General features: G+C 39.8%; 1 protein-coding gene across 1 annotated transcript in view; it reads left to right on the plus strand.

Annotated features, from left to right (window-relative positions):
* Window positions 1-702: 702 nt before the first annotated feature.
* USP12 (ubiquitin specific peptidase 12) overlaps window positions 703-24,174 on the plus strand; it is a 41,711-nt gene continuing 18,239 nt past the window's right edge. The window contains exons 1-3 of the mRNA XM_062615139.1: window positions 703-937; window positions 15,347-15,427; window positions 21,642-21,855. Of these exons, the coding sequence (XP_062471123.1) occupies window positions 890-937; window positions 15,347-15,427; window positions 21,642-21,855 (343 nt within the window). The 5' untranslated portion in view covers window positions 703-889. The remainder of the gene's footprint in view (window positions 938-15,346; window positions 15,428-21,641; window positions 21,856-24,174) is intronic.

Below are 24,174 nucleotides of genomic sequence, written 5' to 3' on the forward strand. Positions count from 1 at the left end.
CCCCTTCTGCTGGGAGGCACCTCAGGGCTTTGAGAAGACAACGGCTCTTCAGATGCATGAAGTCTAAGGTGAGCCTGCCATTATTAGTAGGTAAAAGTTTTCTACTTCTGAATTTGCCTTATTCTTCAGTTGCGAGTTAAACCTGTTCACTCTCCGCACCTCTCCAGGCCACAAGGGAACTCCTTCCCTAGAAGCGGCTCAGCACTTGCATTGAGTAGCACCCACCAAAACCAGGCCCCGCTCCCTCCCTCTTCCAATGCCCTCACCCAGCACCTGCCCGTTAGATCTCAGTTGTAGGCCACAGGAGTTAGTAAGAAGGAAAGGGGAAAGTGGGAAGGGGAGGGAAAGGAAAGGAAGGACTGAAGGCGGAGGGCAACTCTCCCGCCTCCCCCTGCCATGCTGGGGCGCAGGACCCCGCCTGAGGCGGCCAGCGAACCGCCCCCGCCCGTTCTAACGGCTCACGGCGCGCCCCCACCCCGCCCCCTCGGCTCCGCGCATGCCTGTTGGGGCGCGCTCGGCGCCGGGGGAGACGCCGAGGAGGCGTGGCCAGCCCCGGGGCGGTGCCGCGGCTGGAGGGGCGGGCGGGAGGCCGCCGGTGACCCGGCGGGGCTCGGGCGTGGCTTGAGGCGGGGCTGCGCTGCGGGGCGGAGGGGAGCGGAGCGGAGCGGGGCGGAGGGGAGCGGAGCGGAGCGAGCCTCAGTGGCGCCGGCCGGTACCCGCGCGCCCGGACGTTGGGGCCGCTGGGGCCGCACGCGCCCCGGGGCGGGCGCTGCCCGGCCCCCGTCGCTCTGCCTTCGCTTTCCCTTCCCTTCCCCTCCTACTCCCGCCCGGCACAGCCCGGCTCCGTTCGGCTCGGCGCTGTGATTGGGCGGAAGATGGCGCTGGGCGGATGGAAATCCTAATGACAGTCTCCAAAATCGCCTCCATCTGTACCATGGTGAGGGAGTGAGTGAGGGGCCGGGGCAGCTCGCTCCCGGCTGCTCGCGGGTGGAAAGGGCGGTGTGGAGGCTGGGTTTGCGCAGCGCCCCGGTGGGCGGCTGGGTGGTGCGGAGCGGAGCGCTGGGACGGAGCAGCGGGGAGGCGGCTGTGGCCGTGGGTGGGGATGGGAAGCGGAGCGGGGTTAATCGGCTTTGGGAGGCTCAACCTTGGTGCAGACGCTGATGGGATCGGGTTGGGCTGGGCGCCGGGGGCAGTCCTGTCTGTGAACGGGACAGGGAGGAGTGCGGGGTTGCTGAGCGCGGCTCCTCCCCGAAGTGTGCCGGGAGCCGGGGCATTGCCTTGAGTTCGGGTGGCTTGTTGCAGGTGTGTTGCTCTTAGCGTAGGGTGCCTCCTTGTCCCTGTGCACTCGGTAACTGTCCCTTCTCCCTGCGTACCTCACTCCTGCGGTGGAGCAGTGCCCGTGAGCGGGCGGGTTACCCGGAAAAGTGCTCGCACCTTGCATGAGCTGCTCAGCCGCGCGCGCTCCACGCGCTGGCTGTAATTGGACTTGTTCGCTTCGATCCGCGTCCTGATAGGAGCGATCCTCCGCTGATCGCGCTTTCATTACACTCTCCCTTGAAATTAGAGCTATAAGCAGGTGTGATAAGGTTCTCTCGGGTCTTTTTAAAGAGGGGTGGATTCACTGGTGGAGGAATGCTGAATTTAAGGAAGGAAATAGCCCTTAGTCAATAGAAGTTACTGTTACTCGTCATGGAAGAGATGTATTGATGATTCATAGCTGAGGATCTTGCATTTGTGCTGTTTTCTACCTATTCCATGGCCAAGTGAAAGTTCTTGTTCTCAAATCTGTTTCTGTGAGGGAGGGGAAGAGATACTTGAGGGGAAAAAAACTAGATGCACTCTGTCATCTAGTTTTTTAATTTGCTGAATTGGGATTATAATGTCTTGTAACGTCAAACAGTGGGGAATGCTCACGTTTTATATTACTGGAAACTGATTTATGGTTTTCATAAATCTTGCTGCAAAGAGGCTTTAAACAGGAGTTTCAGAGGTGGCTCATGCGAACTTTGTATGAGCATCTGTAAGTCCGTGTGGTGAGATTGCTCAGGTGGGGTGTTGGTCTGCTGGAGCAGTAGTTTTCTGTGATATGGGAGATCACTTCCTTTTGTCTGGACTTGGAAAGTCTGACTTCTTGAATTAATGAGCTGTATACCAGCACCTTTATGCGGCCAAATGTCGTAGGACATAGATTTTAGGAGTTTTCATTCTCTGAAGTAGTTAGATTTTAGGTTATACTGTTGACGTGTCAGTGTGGTTGACCCTTGACCTGGGACCACCTTGTTTTATTGCCATTCTAACTAACATATTTTCACTTGCAGCTGACCACTAGCCATTGTGTCAGTATAAATCCAGTGCTGGCCCTAGATTAGGCCCACTGAAAGAAGAGGCCTAAACTTTTCTGCTTCTGGACAGCACAGAAGTTGTATTTGTGGACTGGCCAAACAGCTAGTTTAAGGTTATTCTGTATGTATGCTTATTAGAAATTACATTATGTCAGTGCCATTTAGGTCAGTCCCAAATCGATTAGTTTCAACTAAAAATCTTCTGATTAACTAAAGTGTCTATATCCATGAAGCTGAAATTCTGATGGAAATTGGGCATTATCTGTCCAATCGTAATCATGTGCACCGAGATGGATAAATTCCAGGCATAAGGTTTTTCCTGTGCATTTCTGATGCATGATCTTGAATAGTACTGTGAGGCGGGACAGCTGGTATAGGATACCTGCTTTAAAAGTTCTTTCACACTTAATAGATAGTGTGAGATTGTGCTTAAAAATATTTCCGTAAAGATAGTGTGGAGAAGCACTTGGTATTTACTGTGGAATTGTTTAGACCAGTGTGGTTGTGGTCAGGCAAATCTATTTAATTCTAACAAGAGTCATATACTCATGTTTAAGCATATGTTTTGCAAAACCAAAAAGGAATATAATTGCTGAGTAATACTATTTTTTTCCCAGCAGTTCTTCTTTGTGTCAACACACTGTTTGCTAAACTGCCAACTTCTTAAAAATCTGTACAAGTTTGTCCTGCCCTTCCCCATGTCTCTTACAAGAACTTTCAGGCTGCTGCTTCTCTTCTTGTGTTTGCTTAGTACAAAACCAGTAATAGGCAATTTTTGTCAGAGACGGTTTATGCCTACACAAACCTAACACACACGTACACTTACAGTCTGTAACAGAGCAGTCTGGAACTGTGTTGAAGAAGCCCTTCCATTGCAGTCCTGTGTTTCACGACTTCCATTTTTGTACCCAAATTTAAGTTTCACTTCTGCTGACTCACTTGTCTTTTATGCATCTTATTCTTGTTCAAGATCTGAATATTAGAAAGTAATAAATGACATTTTACGGTACTGGCGGATCGTGTGGGTATAGTGAAGAGCGATATCCAGTAATTTTAGTTTGTTAGCCACAGTGGCTTTTGAGATGATCTTACAAGAGCACATTCTGCCTACAAAGGGTTTTCTATGCTTCATTAGTTCATTCATCTATACTCCAGCGTTCATACCAGTGATGGCAGAGCTCTTCCTGTCATACCGTCTCCTAGTGCTGTATTCCCTTCGAGCTTCCTTTGCTCTGCGTCACCACTCACATGGTTCCTTGTGCTGTAGTCTCGATTACAAGGCTGGAGATTGTGGAAGAGCACTGGAAAATTCCTTTGCCCTCGAGTGGTTTAGCCAGTGTTCTTGTTGCAGGTGGATAAGGTTAACAGTGTGGGGCCTTTTTTTTTAATGTCTTTGCAGTAGAAGTAGAACTTGGTCTTTTATCCTCATCCGTGCATTAAACTGCAGCCAGAGTCTTACCTGACTGAATTATATGGGGTTTTTATGCATGGCTTAGAAATGGTAAAGTAACCCATGCTAACTGCCATGAAGGTGTGACCCATGCTATGCTCACCATAAAACGTAGATTGAATCTAATACTTCTGACTTTTGCTTCTGTTATCTAACAAAAAATTGCTAGCAGTTGAAAAGTATTAAATCTTATAGTGGCTGAAGCAGAGAGGAGATAGAAATTACCTTTTGTAGCTTAAAAGCTACAAAAAGCTACAGAGATGTCAGTCTAAGACATGCAGAAGGAACTTGTAATGGGAGTAGTATTTGGTTTTCAGTGTTCTAGAAACTGGTTGCTTATGTTACCACAGCCTGAAAAAGTTTAATGAAATTTAAAAATGATGCTAATCTGGAAGCTGTTGCATTAGACATGAAAATCTTTTCTTCATGTTTCAGGTATTTGTTCCCTTCTCTATCTGCCAGTTTAGCATCTTATTTACAGGACCAGTGTCACTGAATGTCTTCAGTGATTCACTCAGCTCCCCAACATTGACACGACATACATAGTTTTTAGCTAGACTGTATGATGTGACAGTGTGTTCTTCATGAGAAATCTGTGCATATCTTATAACCCAAATTTTTGTTTTTGAAAGGAGTGGGACTTGTGGAGCCACTCTGAATGGCTGTCTATTGTCCTTTTCCTGCCTGTCTCCTGTCTAAGGGTACTGTCACCAATACCCTTTTACTGTTTCAGTCACATTTGATGACGATTTAGAGGTCTTGGAGGTACTTAAGTTCAAACAAGCACATTGGGAGTGGCAGAGGGGGAGGAAAGCAGCTTAGAGGAAATAGACCCTGACGTGCCCAGTTGAGAGAAGGCTGCAGTGCACCTACCTTGGATGTCACAGCAGAGAGGCTTTATAAAAACATTGAACTGTAGGAAAATTTAATAACTAACTGTGAGATAGGTAAACATACATGGACTTCATTATTGCTTAAGGAATTATGTGTTTACAATAGGTTTTTCAAACCTGATTGTGAAATCCGCACTTAATGTAAATTGATGTTTGCCAGAGTCTGCAGTGAGCCAGAAATGGCTATGATGTACTCACTCCTGTTCCCTCTAATTGCACCGTCTCTTCTGAAGCGCAAATTACAATACTTAAACATTAATTGATGATAAGGTTAATAGATTCAACAGGAAAGTGTGCAGAAGACTGGTGCTAGAAGAAGTGAGAATTGAAAATTACAGCAAAGAAAGAAAAGTTGTGGGAAAACATACCTTCAAAATGAATTGGTGACAGAAAAGAAAGCAGGGGAGGAGAGGACTAAAGTAACACAGAGAAGATAGTGTTATGGTATTCCTTCATCCAACTGACTTGCTCATGTAGCAGGGTTGGCAAGAAGGAACATGTGCTGTGTCTCAGCCACTGTATTTCATTCTGGCATCATGACCTGAATCCGCCTTGAGACACAGACTGGAGTGTTCAGGCACGTGTTCTGATGTGGTGATTCTGTTGCAAGCGCATTACATTTTGGAGAAGTATTTGTTGGGTAACAGCTTAAACCACAGTAGGGAGGTTCACTCATCTGTTGGGAGTTATCAGGAGAGTCTTTCATGATAAATATGACCCTAAGATTCAAGTTGTCATAATTTTTCTAGATGTAACATGCTACAGTATGGTGATAAAAGATGAGTCCATATATTTGCTCTTTAAAATACTGTATCTGTGACACTGCTTAGTATACTAATTAATTTAGACAAATTTGGTTTAAACTTACATGAAACTGATTTTGACTCTGAATTAATATAAAGCAAATGTCAAATATGAGACACAGAGAAAAACTCCTGAAGTTGTATACCTGTAAAGCAATATTTATACCAGCACCAATAATTATTTAGTTGGCATATTACTTATATTGGAAAATGTCAATTATATAAATGTTCCCTTTTCTTTTTTACCTGCTTGTACACATATACTCATCTTGCAAGTTCTAAGCACAAAGAAACAACGAAATACAGACTTGGGCTCTGGTCTTGCCAACAGAATTTTTAGCTGTGTTGTAGGGAATACAAAGCTTGAATATCTAGATTGGTTATTTAATACTCTTTGTCTTTATTTTTTAAACTACTGAAACAGCTAATTTGCATTAAAACTAGGAATGACTCTATAAAATGTGGTAAAAGGATGTTTGCCTTTTAATTGATATTGCCTACTTTTCTCTTTCAAATTTGTGAAGGAAAGAGGTATATAAAGGCCCTGTATGGGGGGTAGCTTCTGTTTTTCTAGCTTAGCAAATTTCCTAAAGTTAAATGCTTTTAACAAATGATTTGTTCAGTGTATCTGATCTTTCAGTTGAGGGGAAAAAACCCCAACTAGATCTTTTTGTGGTGTAGAACCAGAATGGTGTATTAACATAAGTAGACCAGAACTGGAAAAGATTTTTTGCTGTTTTTCATCAACTCAAATTCTTTTTATAATTCCACAGAAGTGGGAAATTATAAAAGCAACATACTTGTTTTTATGAAACAGGAATTATGTGGGTTAAAAAAGCATGTGAGACACATCACAGTGTGCAGTTTATCAATGAAAGCAGTTGAGCAAATGTGTTGTTCCCTACCCTCCCCTGCATTTTGGGTGATTAGTTGAGTCTGATTTTTCCAAAAGATTAATATAATGCTTATAACTGACTGTACTTTTTAGGCAGTAAAAGATTTCTAAGATCAGATCTTCTTTAAATACATCTCGCAGACTCCTGTCTTGTCTGCTAGTGTAATTCAACCTTTAACTAAAAGTCTTTGAAGGTGGTAGTTTTGATCTTTTGGGACCTCACTTAATGAGTGTTGTTATGAGATGTGTTGCTCTGATGCTACGGAAAATCCATCTGATTGGAGGAAATTGAAGCAAAGGCACCTAATATTATAAACAGCATCAACCCAGGAATTTTCTGGAATTACACAGTATAAATACGACTTACCTTGTTGCCAGTATTTTAGTTTTTAGGAATGTGATTTTATTCCGTACTGGGGGTAGTACTGAACTGTAGAAGGATCACTGCATCTTTTTGTGTTTGGAATATCCATTCCATGGAAGAGCCAAACCCAGAGCCCTAATTCTCTCTATGTCAGCTTCATAGGTTAGAGTAATTTATCTTTGACTTCAGTATTAAAAGCAGAAGGAAGGATGACTGTGCATAGTTGCTATGAAGAAAAATGTGTTGTGTATGTTCAGTGGGGCTCAAAAAGATGGGTTTGGTAGATGCACCAAATATGAAGAGAAGGTGATTTTGTGCTATGATAACATTTTCCTTGCCCAGGTAGAGATGTTTTTGCTTTGTACTCAATAAAACCCCTTTTGTCTTAGCTGCGCATGATTAGAATATATATGACTATGTCTTAAATTAATTAGTTACAAATAGTGTTATTTTCTGAAGTATTTTAAAAATATGAACTGAAATTATCCAAATATTTCATAGTTACTTTAACAAGTTGTGTATAACTAACACATGTTCTTTTGCAAATAAGTGAACAATGAGGATTATTGAATCCCACTCAGTATATGTAGTTTCTGCTTCCTAGGCTGGAAACAGTATCAAAAGAAATACATTTCCATTTTGGCTGCAGTTGAAACAACATATATAAACTGATATAATGTAGCTGTTCTGTTTGCGCTTAATCACAATTCATATAAATATGTGGAAAAGTATGTATTCACACATTCTGTTAAAACATAACTGGAAGAGTGGAAATACGTATTTCTTCTTTACCAGATTCTGTCAGTTACAGTGTATTAGTGTAGGCTGTGAAATTCTGGATACCTTCACCAGTAGCACAGACAAGGAAGATTTTTCTAATACATGGCAAAAAAAAAAAGGCAAAAGCACTAGTAAATGAGCATTTCTACATTGAAGGTTTTTTTTATTATAACTGATTAATTTTATGCTTGCAGTGTTTTATTCTTGTTCAGGAAAACATTGCTATTCCTGGTTACCAAGTTTCCCTTTTAGTTCTAATGCCATTCACAGTATCACAGTATGCTAGAGATTGGAAGGGACCTCAAAAGATCATCTAGTCCAATCCCCCTGCCAGAGCAGGAACACCTAGATAATGTTACACAGGAATGTGTCCAGGCGGGTTTTGAATGTCTCCAGGGAAGGAGACTCCACAACCTCCCTGGGCAGCCTGTTCCAGTGTTCCGTCACCCTCACTGAGAAGAAGTTTCTTCTCAAGTTTAAGTGGAACCTCTTGTGTTCCAGTTTGTACCCATTACCCCTTGTCCTATCATTGTTTGCCACTGAGTAGAGCCTGGCTCCATCCTCGTGACACTCCCCCTTTATATATTTATAGACACTTATAAAGTCACCCCTCAGTCTCCTCTTCTCCAAACTATAGAGACCCAGCTCCCTCAGTCTTTCCTCATAAGGGAGATGCTCCACTCCCTTAATCATCTTGGTTGCCCTGCGCTGGACTCTCTCCAGCAGGTCCCTGTCCTTCTTGAACTGAGGGGTCCAGAACTGGACACAATATTCCAGATGGGGTCTCACCAGGGCAGAGTAGAGGGGAAGGAGAACCTCTCTCAACCTACTAACCACCCCCCTTCTAATACACCCCAGGATGCCATTGGCCTTCTTGGCCACAAGGGCACAGTGTTGGCTCATGGTCATCCTGTTGTCCACTAGGACCCCCAGGTCCCTCTCCCCTACACTGCTCTCTAACAGGTCGCTTCCCAACCTATACTGGAACGTGGGGTTGTTCCTGCCCAGATGCAGGACTCTACACTTTCCCGTGTTATATTTCATCCAGTTATTCCCTGCCCAACACTCCAGCCTGTCCAGGTCTCGCTGGATGGCAGCACAGCCTTCTGGCGTGTCAGCCACTCCTCCCAGCTTAGTGTCATCAGCAAACTTGCTGATAGTACACTCAATTCCCTCATCTAAATCATTGATGAATATATTAAATAATACTGGTGCCAGTACTGACCCTTGAGGCACTCCACTAGTTACAGGCCTCCAACTAGACTCAGCCCCATAGACTACAACTCTCTGGCTTCTCTCCTTCAGCCAGTTCACAGTCCACCTCACTACCTGATCATCCAGTCCACACTTCCTCAATTTAGCTGTGAGGATGCTGTGGGAGACTGTGTCAAATGCTTTGCTGAAGTCAAGGTAGACCACATCCACCGCTCTGCCATCATTTATCCACCGTGTTATTTCCTCATAAAAGGCTATGAGATTGGTCAAGCATGATTTCTCCTTGGTGAAGCCATGTTGACTGCCCCTCATAACCCTCTTATCCTTGATATGCCTTAAGATGGCACCAAGGATAAGTTGTTCCATCACTTTCCCAGGGATGGAGGTGAGGCTGACCGGTCTATAGTTACCCGGGTCCTCCTTCTTGCTCTTTTTGAAGACTGGAGTGACATTTGCTTTCCTCCAGTCCTCAGGCACCTCTCCCGTTTCCCAAGACTTGGTGAAGATGATGGAGAGTGGTCTAGCAATGACTTCCGCCAGTTCCCTCAGCACCCGCGGGTGCATCCCATCTGGACCCATGGATTTATGGATGTCCAGATTGCTCAACTGATCTCTAACCCATTCCTCATCGACTAAGGCAAACCGCTCCGTTGGCCTGACTTCATCTAAGGTCTCAGGGGTACAGGGCTCTTCAGGACTGCCTGCAGCAGAGTAGACAGAGACAAAGAAGGCATTCAGTAACTCTGCCATCTCTGTATCTTCTGTCACCAGGGCACCCATCCCGTTCATCAGTGGGCCTACATTGCCTCTGGTGTTAGTTTTGTCTGCCATGTATTTGAAAAAGCTCTTTCTGCTGTCCTTGACCCCTCTCACCAGGTTTAATTCTAAGGATGCCTTAGTCCTCCTAGCTGCCTTCCTACATCCTCTAGCAGCAGCCTTATATTCCTCCCAAGTGGCCAGCCCCTCCTTCCATGACCTGTAAACTCTCCTCTTCCACTTGAGCATACCCAGCAATTCTCTGTTTAGCCACGCAGGTCTCATGGCCCTCTTCCTTGACTTCCTACGTGTCGGGATGCTCCGATCTTGAGCTCAGAAAAAGCAGTCCTTGAATGCCAACCAACTATCTTGGGCCCCTTTACCTTCAAGCAGCCTTGCCCATGGGATTTCCCCTAGCAATTGCTTGAAAAGGCCAAAGTTTGCCCTGCTAAAGTCCAGGGTTGCAATTCTACTTGCTATTCTACTGGTCCTACCACACAAGATCCTGAATTCCACCATCTCATGGTCACTGCAACCAAGGCAGCCCTCAACCTTTCTGTCATAGGAAGAATAAAAGTTCTGTTTTGTAGCATTAATTTTTGTGATTGTTCGCTTACCTGTACATAAGGTAATGTTTAAAAAAATTGGACTTATATATTCCTATGCAACATGGTTTAATGATGTGAGTCACCTTTTATCTTTATTTTTCCTTGCTTCTTGAGGGAGGTGGAGAGCATTGTAGGGAAGGATCTAGCATAATGCGCATGTGAAGGGAAAAATGTATCTTCAGAATTTTTGCAATAAATCTAAGTTTCAAGGTAAATAATTTCAAAGTGAAATGTTTTGTTTTACTTGGGAAATTTACAACTCCATAAAGCTGGATGATAAAGCTGTTAAAGCAAACTACTGCAAAGATGAGCCACCAAGTTACCAACCGATACTTATTCTAGAGAGGGATGGATCAACCCCTCTAGCCCAGCCTAAGAAGACTTAACACCAGTGTAATCTTCAAAGCACATTTGGCTCATTATGAATATAGTCTTTGTAAGAGAATTGCTGCCAACTAGGTGGGATGATAAACTGCAATTGTTTGCCTGCTGGCTGGCATGTTTTTAGACAGTATTTTTTTATACAGGTTGGCTTTTTTTTTTTTTTTTGGTTCTTTTTAGAAAAGTGCCAGATGCGTTTTTGTTAGTGTTTTAGTTCAGATGAAGGTCTGTGCAATTCTGAAGCAATTCTCCCAAACAGCCTGCATCTTGGAGTGGTCTTCACATGCACAAATCAGATTGCTTGTGGAGAAAACCAAATCAGGCAATGTAGTTCAGCTGCAGCTGGGTGTTCAGTCACCAGCCAGCCTAGAACTAATCTGGCAAAACCCTTCTGAAACCCAAAGCCTGTATGTCAAATCATAAGCACCAACTGATTTGCTTTACAGTTTGGCTTCTGTTAGCTTATCCATATGTTAGCTGTTAGTGTGTCTCAGGGATACTAGTTTGACATGTAGCACCACAACAGTGTGACTTGTATGGTAATGAGAAAAGGCACTAGTAAAGTGGAAATGGCATTTAAGGATATTACTGCTTTAGCAAGTGAAAAACTAAACAAATAAAAATGCCCATCATATGTCTGCACTTTTCATTTTTCCCTTTTTCCATTTAAATGTACAATATCGGGGGTTTAGTTTATTTTAGAACTTTGTGAGAATCAATATCTGTAAAACTGGAAAATCAGGAAGATTCAACTGTACTTAATTAGAAGATACTACACTGTCCTCTCCCACTGTATTTTCTGAGCTTTGATTCCACTAAACTGAAATAAAACACTCATTTGGTTAATGCTACATGTAGTTATTTATAGAAAACCCAAGCTCTTTTGAAAATAAAAGTTGAGAAACTTAATTAAGGGCCTTCAACAGTAAACACGGACTCTTACCTCTTCATTAGTAGCGCCTTTTTCTCTAACTTGGTGGTGGAGATCAACAGTACATGTTCAACTGATTTGAACATAGTTAAACTAAGATTACTTATTGTTTATCTCGTGTCAGTTTGAAGTTAAGCACAGGATAAAGGGTACAGTGAAGTAAAGGTCAGCTTTACACCTAACTTTCATTATGTGTGAGAGCACTCGTTTATAATCATTGATACTTTAACATTGTTTCCAGGATCATTTTTGGTAACAAAGGAAAGTTATGCAAATCTTCATTTCATATTGTGTTTTTGTATATACGCCTTAGCTGATAAACTTTCCACTTTGTAAAGCTATATTGCGTTCAGTATGACAAATAGGTGTTCTGTATGCCTTTATAATTATGTCTGTGCTAGAAGGTGTGTAATGCAGGGCAGTATTTGGTGATGTATAGTTTTATACTAATCTGATGCAAAACCTAGTAAATGCAAGTACTATTGCAATATTAGCTCTTTTGGACTTTGTGCCTCTGTTCCTTCCTACTTCTGGTAATGCCTTGCGTGCTTCTGCTCAAAAGGGTAGGAGAAACTGGAGGTGGATGTACTAACCAAAGCTGATGATGTTCTTTCTGTCCTCTGCGCAATGTCAAAGCCAAGTTGCTGTGTGGGAGCTGAGCACCTATGGTATGGGTTGTTCAGTGAGACCCCCCGAAAAGAGAGGTTTGTTTTGGGATCTTCATACATCCCAGTTAAGTGGCAGAGGAAGAAATTCTGTATTCTGCAGCATGCATCACAAGCTGAAATTTCCCAAGGCTAGATCCCAAGCCAAGTAATTCCATCCAGGCTGATGGAAAGAGGTAGACTCCACTCCTGCTTTAAACCCCTGCTGTCCTCTTGACCAGAAGATGGTATAATACCACAGTAGTTGGTGGTGTGACAGTGCTTCCCCTCTGCATCTGTATTCACAGAATAGAAGAGTCAGCTGGAACTGGTAGTGTGTATGGTAATAATGAATGTGAAATGTTTTGCAGTGAGGGATAGCTAGAATCTTTAAATGTTTTTTATGGGTCAGACGTGAACATGCATTTTAGCATACTCTTTCAAGCCCCTGCTGCATACTGTGTTTTCGCCCTCTGCAACCAACATGCTGTGCGCTGTATGAATGATTCTTTGGAGGGAGGAATAACATCTTTTATGACAGACCAAAAGAGAGCTGTAGGGGGAAGTCTGAGTAGCTTGAGGGTTTTTATATTGGTGTAAAACATCCGCACTGGTTTGTAGTAATAAAACATTCATAAACAGCTGCATTCAAACATAGGCAATGCCCTGCTTTGAAATCATGTGAAAGTCTAAGCCTTGAATGAAACAGCCTTGAAGAATCAGAAAACCATAACAATATGGGAGTATCTCAGCATGTCTATCTTGTTGCCAAGTCAGGGTCTGTATTGTGCTACAAAACTAAATACAGAGTTCAGGTTTGTACAAAACAAAAACATCAAAGTTTATACCATAATATTCTTCCTTCCAAAGATAGAATAAAGTAGCTGCTCCACCCTAGCTTCGAAAAGAGAGAGAATTTCCTAAAAGCCTGCTTTTGAATGTATTTATTTTTAAAGAAGTAGAGATTTTAACAATAGGATAAAAAGGCCTCCACAGTTCCTTTTTTGCCTAGTTTATTTGCAAATAATACCCACCCAGCCAAAGCTCATGGGTGTATTTCAGTAAGGATGCAAAACTAAATACTCAGAAATCCTGGAGACCTTTAATCTTAAATGAGGGTTTCTACCCCTTAGCAGCAACATCACCATCTGAGAACAGCTTCTAAGGTAGTAAACCCTGCAGCTAAGTCCCTGGTAAAGGAGAGGCTTTATTGTACTGGATAATTGCAAGGGATACAGCTGACCATGCCATGACATGACCTGTCAGCAGCTGGGGCTGTGATGTGAATGGAGCAGAACTGTACTCTCTCAAGTGTGGAATTACACTCTTTTTTTGCTCTATTCTAGTTAAAGTTGCTACCTCCAAATGGGCCTTTGGCCATGTGTTTCAGAACTACTAATCTAAACTGTGTAACCACTCTTAGGTTCTGTAATACCAAAATCACATCATGGCAGATACCACAAAACAGAGTTTCATTTTTATTTCATACATTTTGATACATTCCTAATTTTAAGTCTACACCCTTCCCCCTATCTGTAATTAGCCTGTGAAATCCTGCATGTAATTTTTAATGCAGTTGTGATTTTGATTTATAGTTTTACTGTTGTAATGCGCAGGGCTATTTACTACGTCTTTGGTGTAAAGAAGGAACTTGTCGGGAAGGAGTCGTATCTGGTTTTAAGATTCTTTGCTGTATACTGTGCGCCTCTGGCTACGGTCATGTGCCCAGCGCTGTTGCTTTTGCTTTATTGACTTTGTCCTTCAATAAAACCTTGTTATCTTGTTTAGAGGAGGGAATTCGTATTTCACAGTGCCATTTTAGCTTCACTTAGGCCTGACTTTAGACTGGAATACTGGAATAGTCATGCTTATGCATTCGTTTGATAGTGTGTATGTATATGTATATATATACACATATCAGTGATGTTGTATGCAACGAAAGTGATTTAGAGTTGGATATATTTGCTTTTATCTAAAACCAGTCAGTGTAAGAGCTCATAAAAAGCTAGGGGGTTTTAGTTCTCTCAGTTTTCCAGGGTAGAGGTTTTTCTGTCTCTGAATAAATTAAAAAAACAAAAAAAAACCAACCCCAAAATAACCAAACAACAAAACCCGCTTATTCCTTTGAAATCCAATGTTTATTGCACCAGTTCAGTCAGCAGTTATTGGTTGGAACTATAGAGTAACCAAAGTTACTTTCTCTGAGTTCTTTTTGAGGACCAGACACAGCAGATTTGTTGTGCAAAGGCTGCAGCATTCGTAATGCACACCAACAGTAGCTGTACTACGTTGTCTTTTAATTTTACAAAGTTCAAGGTATTTAACAAAGCCCTTTGAACAGTTTATGTTTTCGGTGTAGGTGGAACAGACCAGTCTCTCTGCTTCCTATGACCAAGCTGCATTTTTTAACTTTTTCTGAAATGTGCTATGCATTATGAAAATTACATGTGAAGAAGAGCTTGCCATTTGGCCTTGTATCACCTGCTTTGCAATACTATATTAATGCAGTTCTTACTAAAGAAGGTCCTGTCTGAAAATAATAAATACAGAACATTGAACCAGTATAATTGCATGAAAATATATGAAAATGATAAAACTTACTCGGGATGTTTTTGAACAGAACATATTTGGAAACACATATCTCTGAGGTAATTTGGATTATGTTGAAATAGTTTTCTTGTGGTGGAAGAATGTTAGGCTCTTTATTATAAGTAGCGAAGCATTATGTTACGGCACAGAAGACTTGCTGTCTACTTTAAGACCTGTGGGAAGTGGTTTTGTAGACAATCTAAATGTCCTGACAGTGCAAATCAACAGAGAACTTAAAGGACTGAATTTTCTACATTCATGCCTAATGTTATCGTGCCTATGAGCTTGTCTTTGCATTAACTAAACAAGTTCAGTTAATTTGCCATGTGTGATTGTTGAGCTGGGTCACAAGCTCCACTTTCTCTCCCACCTCCAGGGTAGAGACAGAAAGGTGTTTCATCCATTTTTAGTATTTAGTCTCATTGATTTCTGTTTTTCTCCCTCCTGACTAGAGAGACTTTCAGTGCAAGTAAACTCAGTAAACCAAAGTCTTATGCTCTGAGATCTGAAGATACTGGTTTGGTGTTAGCAAGGTCCATAGTAGTAACCAGTTTTGTTAGGGGGTTGTTTTTTGGGGGATTGGTTTGTTTTGGTCATTTATCTTTGCCAAAAAAACTTCTTCCCTTTCTCAACTACTTAAATTCACTGTGTACATAGTTGCAACACTGATATTTTGTGGCTTTTGTTTTTTCTAGGGCGCCAATGCCTCAGCTTTGGAGAAAGAGATTGGTCCGGAACAATTTCCAGTCAATGAGCACTATTTTGGTTTGGTTAATGTAAGTTTCAGACCATAACTTCATTGCTTTAAAATGCCGGCAGAGGATTTGTTAGATTACAAGATTGTGACTGAATGATGAATTAAAGCACTGAAAGATACAGTAGTTGAATATACATATTTATTGAAATGTTTCAATATTTACTGTATTTGTTGGACTGTGTATTTAATGCTTAATCTCATTTTACTAATGTAAAATGTAGATTACTCTTAAAAATAATTTTCTTGCTATTAAAATGTCTAAGTCTTAACAAAAGCTTGTTCATAGTATGCCAGTCTAAGTGAATAAATAACAGAAAAAAATCTGTGAAAGGCTGTTGATGATATGTTCACGTCTGCTATTTGTGTTAACATTTACAAAAAATACTGAGCCCAAAGAGGAAAGCAGTGGTAGAAGAAACATACTGAATTGTTTGATTCAATCATTAGTTTTAAGGAATTATTTAAATTTTAATTTCTGTTATTACCAATGAAAAGTGTATCTTGTTAGAAATTGCGTTATTCTGACACAAAATATTAAATGATTTTCTTTGGGGGGGCTTCAGAAAGTACATATTTCATCTAAGTTGATTTAACAAGAGCTATCATCTTGCTTTTCTTAATGAAACTCATTACTTCTAATGCCGTCCTGCTACTGTAACATAGGTTTCTACCTCTAGGTCCTTAGCACTGACATGGTTCAAGAGTGCAATCTGAGTAGACACTTTGAAGTCAGTAAACATTCTAACTGATAAGCTGACTTACATGAACCTCAAATGCCATTACTTAAATTACTGCTAATTTTAACTTTCTCATGAAAGTTGAAATACCTTCAAACTGACACATCGTTTCTCTGAAAAGAGGAAATACAGTAGCTTAACTGTTAATACTTGCTCTGTAGCAGAGCTTAGGCTTTCCATCAAAACTGTCCTTATCTGCTATTATCTGTTACGATATTATCAGTATCTTCTCAATTCTGTTATTCCGTTGACAGATCATATGTTTTCTTAATTTCTTGTCCAAATCTAGAAAGGATTTAAGACTTCACAGTAAAATTGTATTATACACCTAATCTTGAAGTTTTACATACTTTGTACCCTTAAGAAAAGTTTCAATAAAGGACAATCTTCCTAATATATAATGAATATAAAGAAATCTTGCCTTTCTGTAGTCCAGAGGGAGTAGGAAATTTCAGAGGTCATCTGTCTTTAAGTCATTGCTCTCGGCCATACATATAAGAGGCAGGCAGCTAAGATACCTTGGAGTGCTGTTAACTTTCTCTGTAATACAGGAATATGCTTATTTTAGCTCCAAACAATAAAGTTTTGTAGACCAGAAGTCTTTGAATTGTAACAGATAGTAAAATGGGATTCCATTACATCTGTGGCACCCTGGTGCTGTGTTTTTTGCTATAGTGGTTAGCAAAGGAAATTCAGTCATATTGTTGCTTGGATGGTTTTCAGATCTGTTCTACTTATTGTGTTTACTAACACAGTATGTTTACAGAAAGAAATATATATAAATATATAATATAAATAAAAATTTATAAAAATAATAATATATATATAAATATATAAAAAGCTTTCGGAATTTAAATCTATCAGGAAAAAGAAAGGTAGTGACCTTTTCATTAGCAAACTATGGCGAATAGCCATTCAGAAAGAATGACAGCTAGTAATAATTAAAAGAAATATTAGATCATTAGGTAACAAATTTAAAGTACTATTAGTTTGAGAAGTGGTAGAAATCACTGGTTTTGCCTTCATTGATTTCTCTAATTGTTTTTTAGCAGTTACAAGAAGTGAACCTCTTAGAGGTTCATTAACATTTATTGCTGATTTTTTCTAATTTGTTTATTGATTTTGTTTGTGCTGACTTTGTCCAGCGTAATGGAAAAAATTGAGATAATGTGGAAAACTGAGGTAATGTGTAGCTCTATCCTACCTCTGTAATAGCTAGCCATTTGAGACGTCCAGAATGCAGGTCAGGATTTTAGATAAAGATGGCAGTTCTGAAATAGAGATTTGTCACTGGTAAATGTGGTGTTTATTCAGAGGTTGTGTAAAGAAGAGAAGGTAGAAGCACTGTCTTATCTCCTCTCCAGCTTTGTGTTGTCACCTAAGGATTATTCAGAGGATGTACTGAAAGAACAATTAGAGAGGTAGGAGAAGAATTAAGAAAGGACAATTATGGGAAGCAGATGTAAGACCAGATGGGATTTTTGTTCTGTCAATGAAAGCTCAAAATGGAAAATTTAGTTTAGACTTCGAAGAACAATATCATTCACTAAATCAGCAGGAAATGTTTTAAATGTGATGAGAGGAAAATGTTAGTAGTATGATGTTCCGTCACATGGACAACCAGGAACACCAAGTCTGCATATCATTCTTTCCCCCTGTGGTGCAGTAATGCAAACTATTAAAATCTATGTGTTTCACAAATTAAATGAATTATTTTATCCAAAGGGTATAAGATAATGGACATTTTTAATCTCTTGAGAACTAATCTGGTGGCTCCTAAACAGTTTACCAGACTTACTCTGAGGGTGGTGAGGTACTGGAATAGGTTGCCCAAAGAAGTGATAAATGCTCCATCCCTGACAGTGTTCAAGGCTAGGCTGGATGGAGTCTTGGGTGACATGGTCTAGTGTGAGGCATCCCAGCCCATAGCAGAGGGGTTGGAACTTGATGATCTTAAGGTCCTTTCCAGCCCTAACTATTCTATGATTCCATTATAGAGCAGGAAGTTTGGTTATCCAGTCTCTTGCAATGGATTGCATGTTTTGGAGAAAGCTGATTTACTGGCATGGCCCATTGCAGCGATAAAAGTCATCGGATCTGTCAACACATCAGAGCTGGGAGGAGCCCAAGTGCTGCTCAGTGTTCTCAGCAGATCTGAGTTCTTGTAGATCTTGTGTTCATTTTTATAGCTCTGCGGTGTTCAACAACCAGGGTTCTTTGTGGTTGTATGTTGCATCAGAAGATTAAACTATAAGGCTACAAGCCTTAGTGAGTGTGTGGTGTTTTTGCTGCAGCTTTTCTGATTGTCTCTTTTTATATTTCCACACAGGTTTGGGGTTTTTTTGGGTTTTCTTTGTTTTTTTTTTTTTTTTTTTTTTTAAAAAAAGGGTGTGTGTATGAAATGTCCAGAATGCAGTATTTTTGTGAAAGGAAAGTCTGATTTCTCAGAATTTGGAATAGAAGAGTAATGTGGACTGAAAAAAAGAGCAAATGTGTATTTTGTACGTTTCTTAGATATGCACATTTTAAGAAGGTCTCACAGAAACAGAGAGGCAAACAATAAACCAGTTGAAAACATGGGTTAAATGACTCTGCTGTGTATAGTCTCAATTACGTTTCCCTGAATGAGGTTGAGGAGTTTCAGTGTCCCACACATTACAATGATGGCCTTTCTTACAGTTTGCCACTGTTACTCTGAGGCAGACTTGACAAGCATTTTGTTATACAGCACTTGCCAATCTTCTTACAAGTGTTGTGCTTCTGAGGCCATGAGGGGAGATGGAAGAGGTCTGTTGGCCTTGTTAAGAGGGTTGAAGTGTTGAGTGTTGAATAAGCAGAATTGGAAAGCAAAGTTCAGTGACTAGTGGGAGGATTGGGAGACTGCAAAATCTTGGGTGTTCCCTAAACGTGGGATCTACTTTTGTATTGAAGTCAGTGACGGGAAGTAAAGTAATAATGGTGGTAAGACCAGTATTTATCCATGTAACAAATTCCCTGTTTGCTTAATCTAGAAACCTCCCTGCCTTTCCCCCCTTGTTTAGTACAGGTACCATTATAATTTTTAACAATTGGAAGCTTTTCTTTCAAAGTATTTGAAGTTTTGAAGCAATGAAGCCAGATGCTTTAGATATAAACCAAATGTGAACTAATTAATCTTTTTTTCAGGAGTTTGTTTTATAACAATCTTCTATTGCCTACTGTCTTTCTGGATTAGGTTGAAGAAAACCTTTCTCTGCTTGCTTTAATTTCCTACCTACAGGCACATAGATTAGCATACATTCATCTTAAATTAATCTGAATTTTGTTCATTGTTTTGAGTTCTCATATTTTCGTTGTCTTTCACTTCCTGTGCACCATTCTAATTAATTTATCATCAGACTATTCCTTTTTAAAACGGGAAGATTATGGAATTTCTAATTTGCTGCCTTTTCATCTGTTGACATTTGCTGTAGAAATTTTAACACTTTTCCCATTTGATTTAATTTTAAGAACTTTCTTAACATTTTAATGTAGTTCTCTGTGGCTATTTCTAATTATAACCTTATAAACAGTGAGCTTACAATACTAAATGTTTTGACATAAGCTACTGTGTAATTTCATCTGCTTCCTTTTAGGGAAAAAAAAAGCTGGTTTTCCTCTTAAGTTCATTTACCTCCTTGAGAGCAGATTTGGACAAAGAAGCTAATATAAGCATTTTCCCTAGCTTAAATAAATAAAAATAATGGGTGTTAATTTCCTCACTTTTTGATATGGAGCTCTTAAGACTTCTAAAAATATATATATATATATATATATATATATATATTTGAATACACTTCTTATTCTTTGGACATGTCTTGGGTATTTAGAAAGTAGTTCTTAATATTTCAGTAATTTAAAATAATAGAAAACAATGTACTTCCCAGTTTTGTGATGAAATTGCGTAGTGCTCTTGTTTGTCATTGTCTCATTCAGGAGAGAGCAAAAACCACTTACTTACCTGTTATTGCTAGGATGTAAAATCTTTCAGTTCTTTTTATCTGTTGAAAGAAGCTGTTCTTAAAATATCTCTCAGTGCGCTCTTTTTGCTATATGACAGTCTCCCCATCACAATACAGTCTTAGAATTTGTTACCCATATATGCTGCTATCTTTACAGAAAACGTGAATATGAACACTGTTTTCACATTTTACAGAATGTGTGTGGTAGGTATGTGCTTCAATTTGCGGTTGAGTGACTGCAGCTGAAAGGTTGGATTACTTGCTGAGGACCTTAAAGATTTTTCTCACACTTTCAGTGTTAGATAATAGGTTTCACTGGAGGAGGGCAGCATAAAATGAGAGTGGCTGTATCCACCAGCAAGGCACGATGCCTTTGTAGAGGAGGTGGGGAGGTTCACAGTGTTGGGGTGAGCTGGAGGCAGTGTCAATGAGGTGGAAGGAGTCTGGGGAAGAGGGACATCTGGAGCGTCCTGGTACAAAGCGGGTTATGGATGTTTTTCTTGCTCTGCTTGCCCCCTGGCAATTCAGTAGCTTGCCTCCAAAATGTGCATGTCCAATTTGTGCATTTTTTAACTTTCAGTCTTGCTTTGAAACTACTGATAGTGCCACAGCTTTGAATCCTGAAGAGGCCATGTTGCACTGTTTCAAGAAAACTCCTGAATTCCAATCCTGTTGTAGAGTCGTATCATAGAATCATAGACTGGTTTGGGTTGGAAGGGACTGTAAAGATTATCTGGTTCCAAACCCCCTGCCATGGACAGGGACACCTTCTGCTAGACCAGGTTGCTGAAAGCCCCAGCCAGCCTGGCCTTGAACACTGCCATGGATGAGGCAGCCACAGCTTCTCTGGGCAACCTGTGCCAGTGTCTCACCACCCTCACAATAAAGAACTTCTTCCTAATAGCTAATTAAATCTACCCTCTTTCAGCTTAAAGCCATTCCCCCTTGTTCTATCATTACATGCCCTGTCACCCTAAAATGAGTGTCACTGAAACCTGAGGAACAAGTTAAAGCATTATTTCTGACTTTGATCACAACTAATAAGATACGGAGAATCCGATTTCTGAAGTGTCTTAGAAGCTTTCAATTTATTCACAGTAAAAGCTGAATTTCTTCACAGTACAAGGTCATGCTGTGCCTGTTCTTTACTGTTGTGTCTGACTTAAGTAGATGTATAGTTATTTTTACCTGGGTATATTTTGGGCACTGTGAAATTGATGGTATTTGTTGAACATTTTGACCCAAGTAAATGCAAAGTATTACTAGTAAGTTAAATTTACAAGTGAGACAAAATTAGATAGCATTGTTCAAATTGACCTAGGTTATTCTTGAACTTATGTACAGTGTACTTGTTAATCCTTTGCAGAACAGAAATATGCTTTACTATTTTAAAGTCAAGAAGAAACAACTTGCAGAAGATTTGTCCCTGCTTATGCATTCTCCTATGCTTTGAGTTGAATTTTACTTCTCTACAGTAATACAATGCAAGCTAATAGATCTCTTTCTCATTTTATAGTTTGGGAATACCTGCTACTGCAATTCAGTTCTTCAGGCACTTTATTTTTGTCGACCATTTCGAGACAAAGTCTTAGCATACAAGAGTCAACCAAGAAAAAAAGAGAATCTCCTTACATGCTTAGCTGATCTGTTCCACAGTATTGCAACCCAGAAGAAGAAAGTTGGAGTAATACCTCCCAAGAAATTTATAACAAGATTACGAAAAGAAAATGGTAACTTCTTTTCTTTTTTTCTTGTGTAATAACCATAGCTATTGTGATTTAATTCTGAATCTGACATAGTGGGATACCTATATATTTGTTACACGTGGAAAGTGTTCGTAGCGCTACAGTATAATAAAGAGGTCTCCCTAGAATAAGGGTGTAACCCTGGAGCTGTTTAGAGAAAGAACCCTTGTCTGTCTCACTTCATGTAGCACTGAGTGTATTGTCAGGGGTGCTTAGGAAATTGCTTGCTAATTTTGCCTCTCTATGAATTGTCTTTTTATAATCAAAATTCACTGCTCAACTTTTGCTCAGTGTTTAAAAAAACATCACCCTTTGGATGCAGGAATCAGTCTCCCAAACTGAGTGTGTGGGAAGGACAGTAAGACTTTCCTGCAAGAATCTATCTTAAAACCCCATAATTTTTAAAATTCATTTAGAATTTATGCAGGACATAGCTTGAGCTACTTTTTGAAGGATTAATGAATTTTAAAATCACAAAGTAGTTTTGTCTTATTTTTTTAAGTGTAATTAATATCCTGAACCACAAGAGATTTCCAGATATTTTAAACATTTCTGGTTTCTTATCTGCAGGGCTAATTGGTCAGAATGTTTTAGAAAATCAGTGTTAAAATATAAATGAAGCCTTGTAATCTAGTACTCAATTTGCATACAGTTATATAAAAATATAACATAAAACCTTTCCAGAAAATAAATACTGGGTTTGAATAAACTGTGTAAGATACCATATTTAACACACCTGCATGTTCATACTGTTGTAATCTCTGCAAGACTATTTATGCAGAACAAAAAAGTATTTAAATGCTATGATGACCATCTCTGTAGTAAAAACAAGAAATAAAATATTGTGATGACGTTCCTAATTCGAAGTAACCCCTCCAGTAAATGCACACCATAAGTTGTAATAATATTGTTTAAAAAAGGCTCTCAGATAATGTACAGTCTCTTTCCTATGGAGAACAGAAACTGTCATTCAGTTCTTTGGTAAGTATACTTGAGAAATATGCCTGCATGTTGATGCATTTACAGAAATAGTTCATTATATCAACAAATGTTGACTAAATACAGCAGACGTGGAGAATGGTTCAAATGGAATGCAGAAAGTAAGCCACAGGAGTCATTAAGTTCTTTCCAAAAACTGCTCTTTTTAATGCTTAATTACATCATTGTAAGTGGGAGAAGGCAAGTGGAAACTCTTAGAGAAATCAGATGAGAAAGTTCAGCTCTTGTTGGCTTTTTGGTTTTCTTTTAATGATAATACTCTCACCTTTTCTACAGATAAATGGCTAAACTGTCAGGCAGTGATTACATGGACATCATATATGCTATGAAGTGATTATTGTAAAGGTATATAATTTTGAGCTTTAAAGAAGAGATAATTAATGAATCAGGTATGCAACACCGGTTGTAGGTTCTGTTTCAGTTGTTACCTGGCTATACCAGGGTGATGACTGAGAACATAATCTTAATGTATTCCAGACTACAGTGCTGCTGTTCCATTTTTATTTTCACTGTCTGAATACAGCATACATGTATTAATGACCTTAAAGCTTAACTGGCTGGAAGCAGCTGCTGGGTTGAAGTCAGCTGAAGGTATACTGTAACGTTTGCTTAAATTTCTTTAATCATAAAGTGAACAGTGTGTACCTTTCATTCTGTTGTGCTTACTGCTAATTTACTGACTGGGCACATAGACCTGAGAGATCTGTGATGCAATGCCGTGAAGACCCTCTGAAGTGTTTAACCTCAAGAGACTTGTAGCTCTTGTTTTGCCTTGATTTACTTGATTAAATAAAGACCTTATAGTTGGATAGATTCAGAGTGAAACTTATTCGTACTCTCAAGAGTAGTGTAGTAGTTAATTAAATAAACTTCTTGATTTGCACTCTTGCCTGGCCTTTCCCACTACTTAACCTCTCCAGATTATCTAGATTAGCATCAAGTTTTCTCTACTTTGTTCATAAATAGGGATTTTTTTTCTTTTTGAAGTTTACTCCTGGATGCCATCAAGTGATTGATAATAAAGCTTCCAAGTAATTCCTGTGTGCACGTTAAAACTTCAGCTTCACTGAGTATCTTTTCATCTTTCCAGTCTTGGGAACTATCCCTCCACCGAAGGCCAGTTTCATAGTATATTCTTGGACTGTAAGCAAATTGCATGTTATAATTAGCTGAAGTAATTGCACAGTGAAAGACTTACATGATATTAGCTAGAGATATAGAATGCTTTTTAAATTGGCAAGTAAATTTCCTTGTAACAATTCCTGGTCAGAGAGAAGTAGTAACTGTTACTAAATCTGGTTCAAT

Source organism: Pezoporus occidentalis, unplaced genomic scaffold, assembly GCF_034315485.1.
Source record: "Pezoporus occidentalis ecotype Australia unplaced genomic scaffold, CSIRO_AGI_Poc_V1 ctg18, whole genome shotgun sequence".
NCBI lineage: Eukaryota > Metazoa > Chordata > Aves > Psittaciformes > Psittacidae > Pezoporus > Pezoporus occidentalis.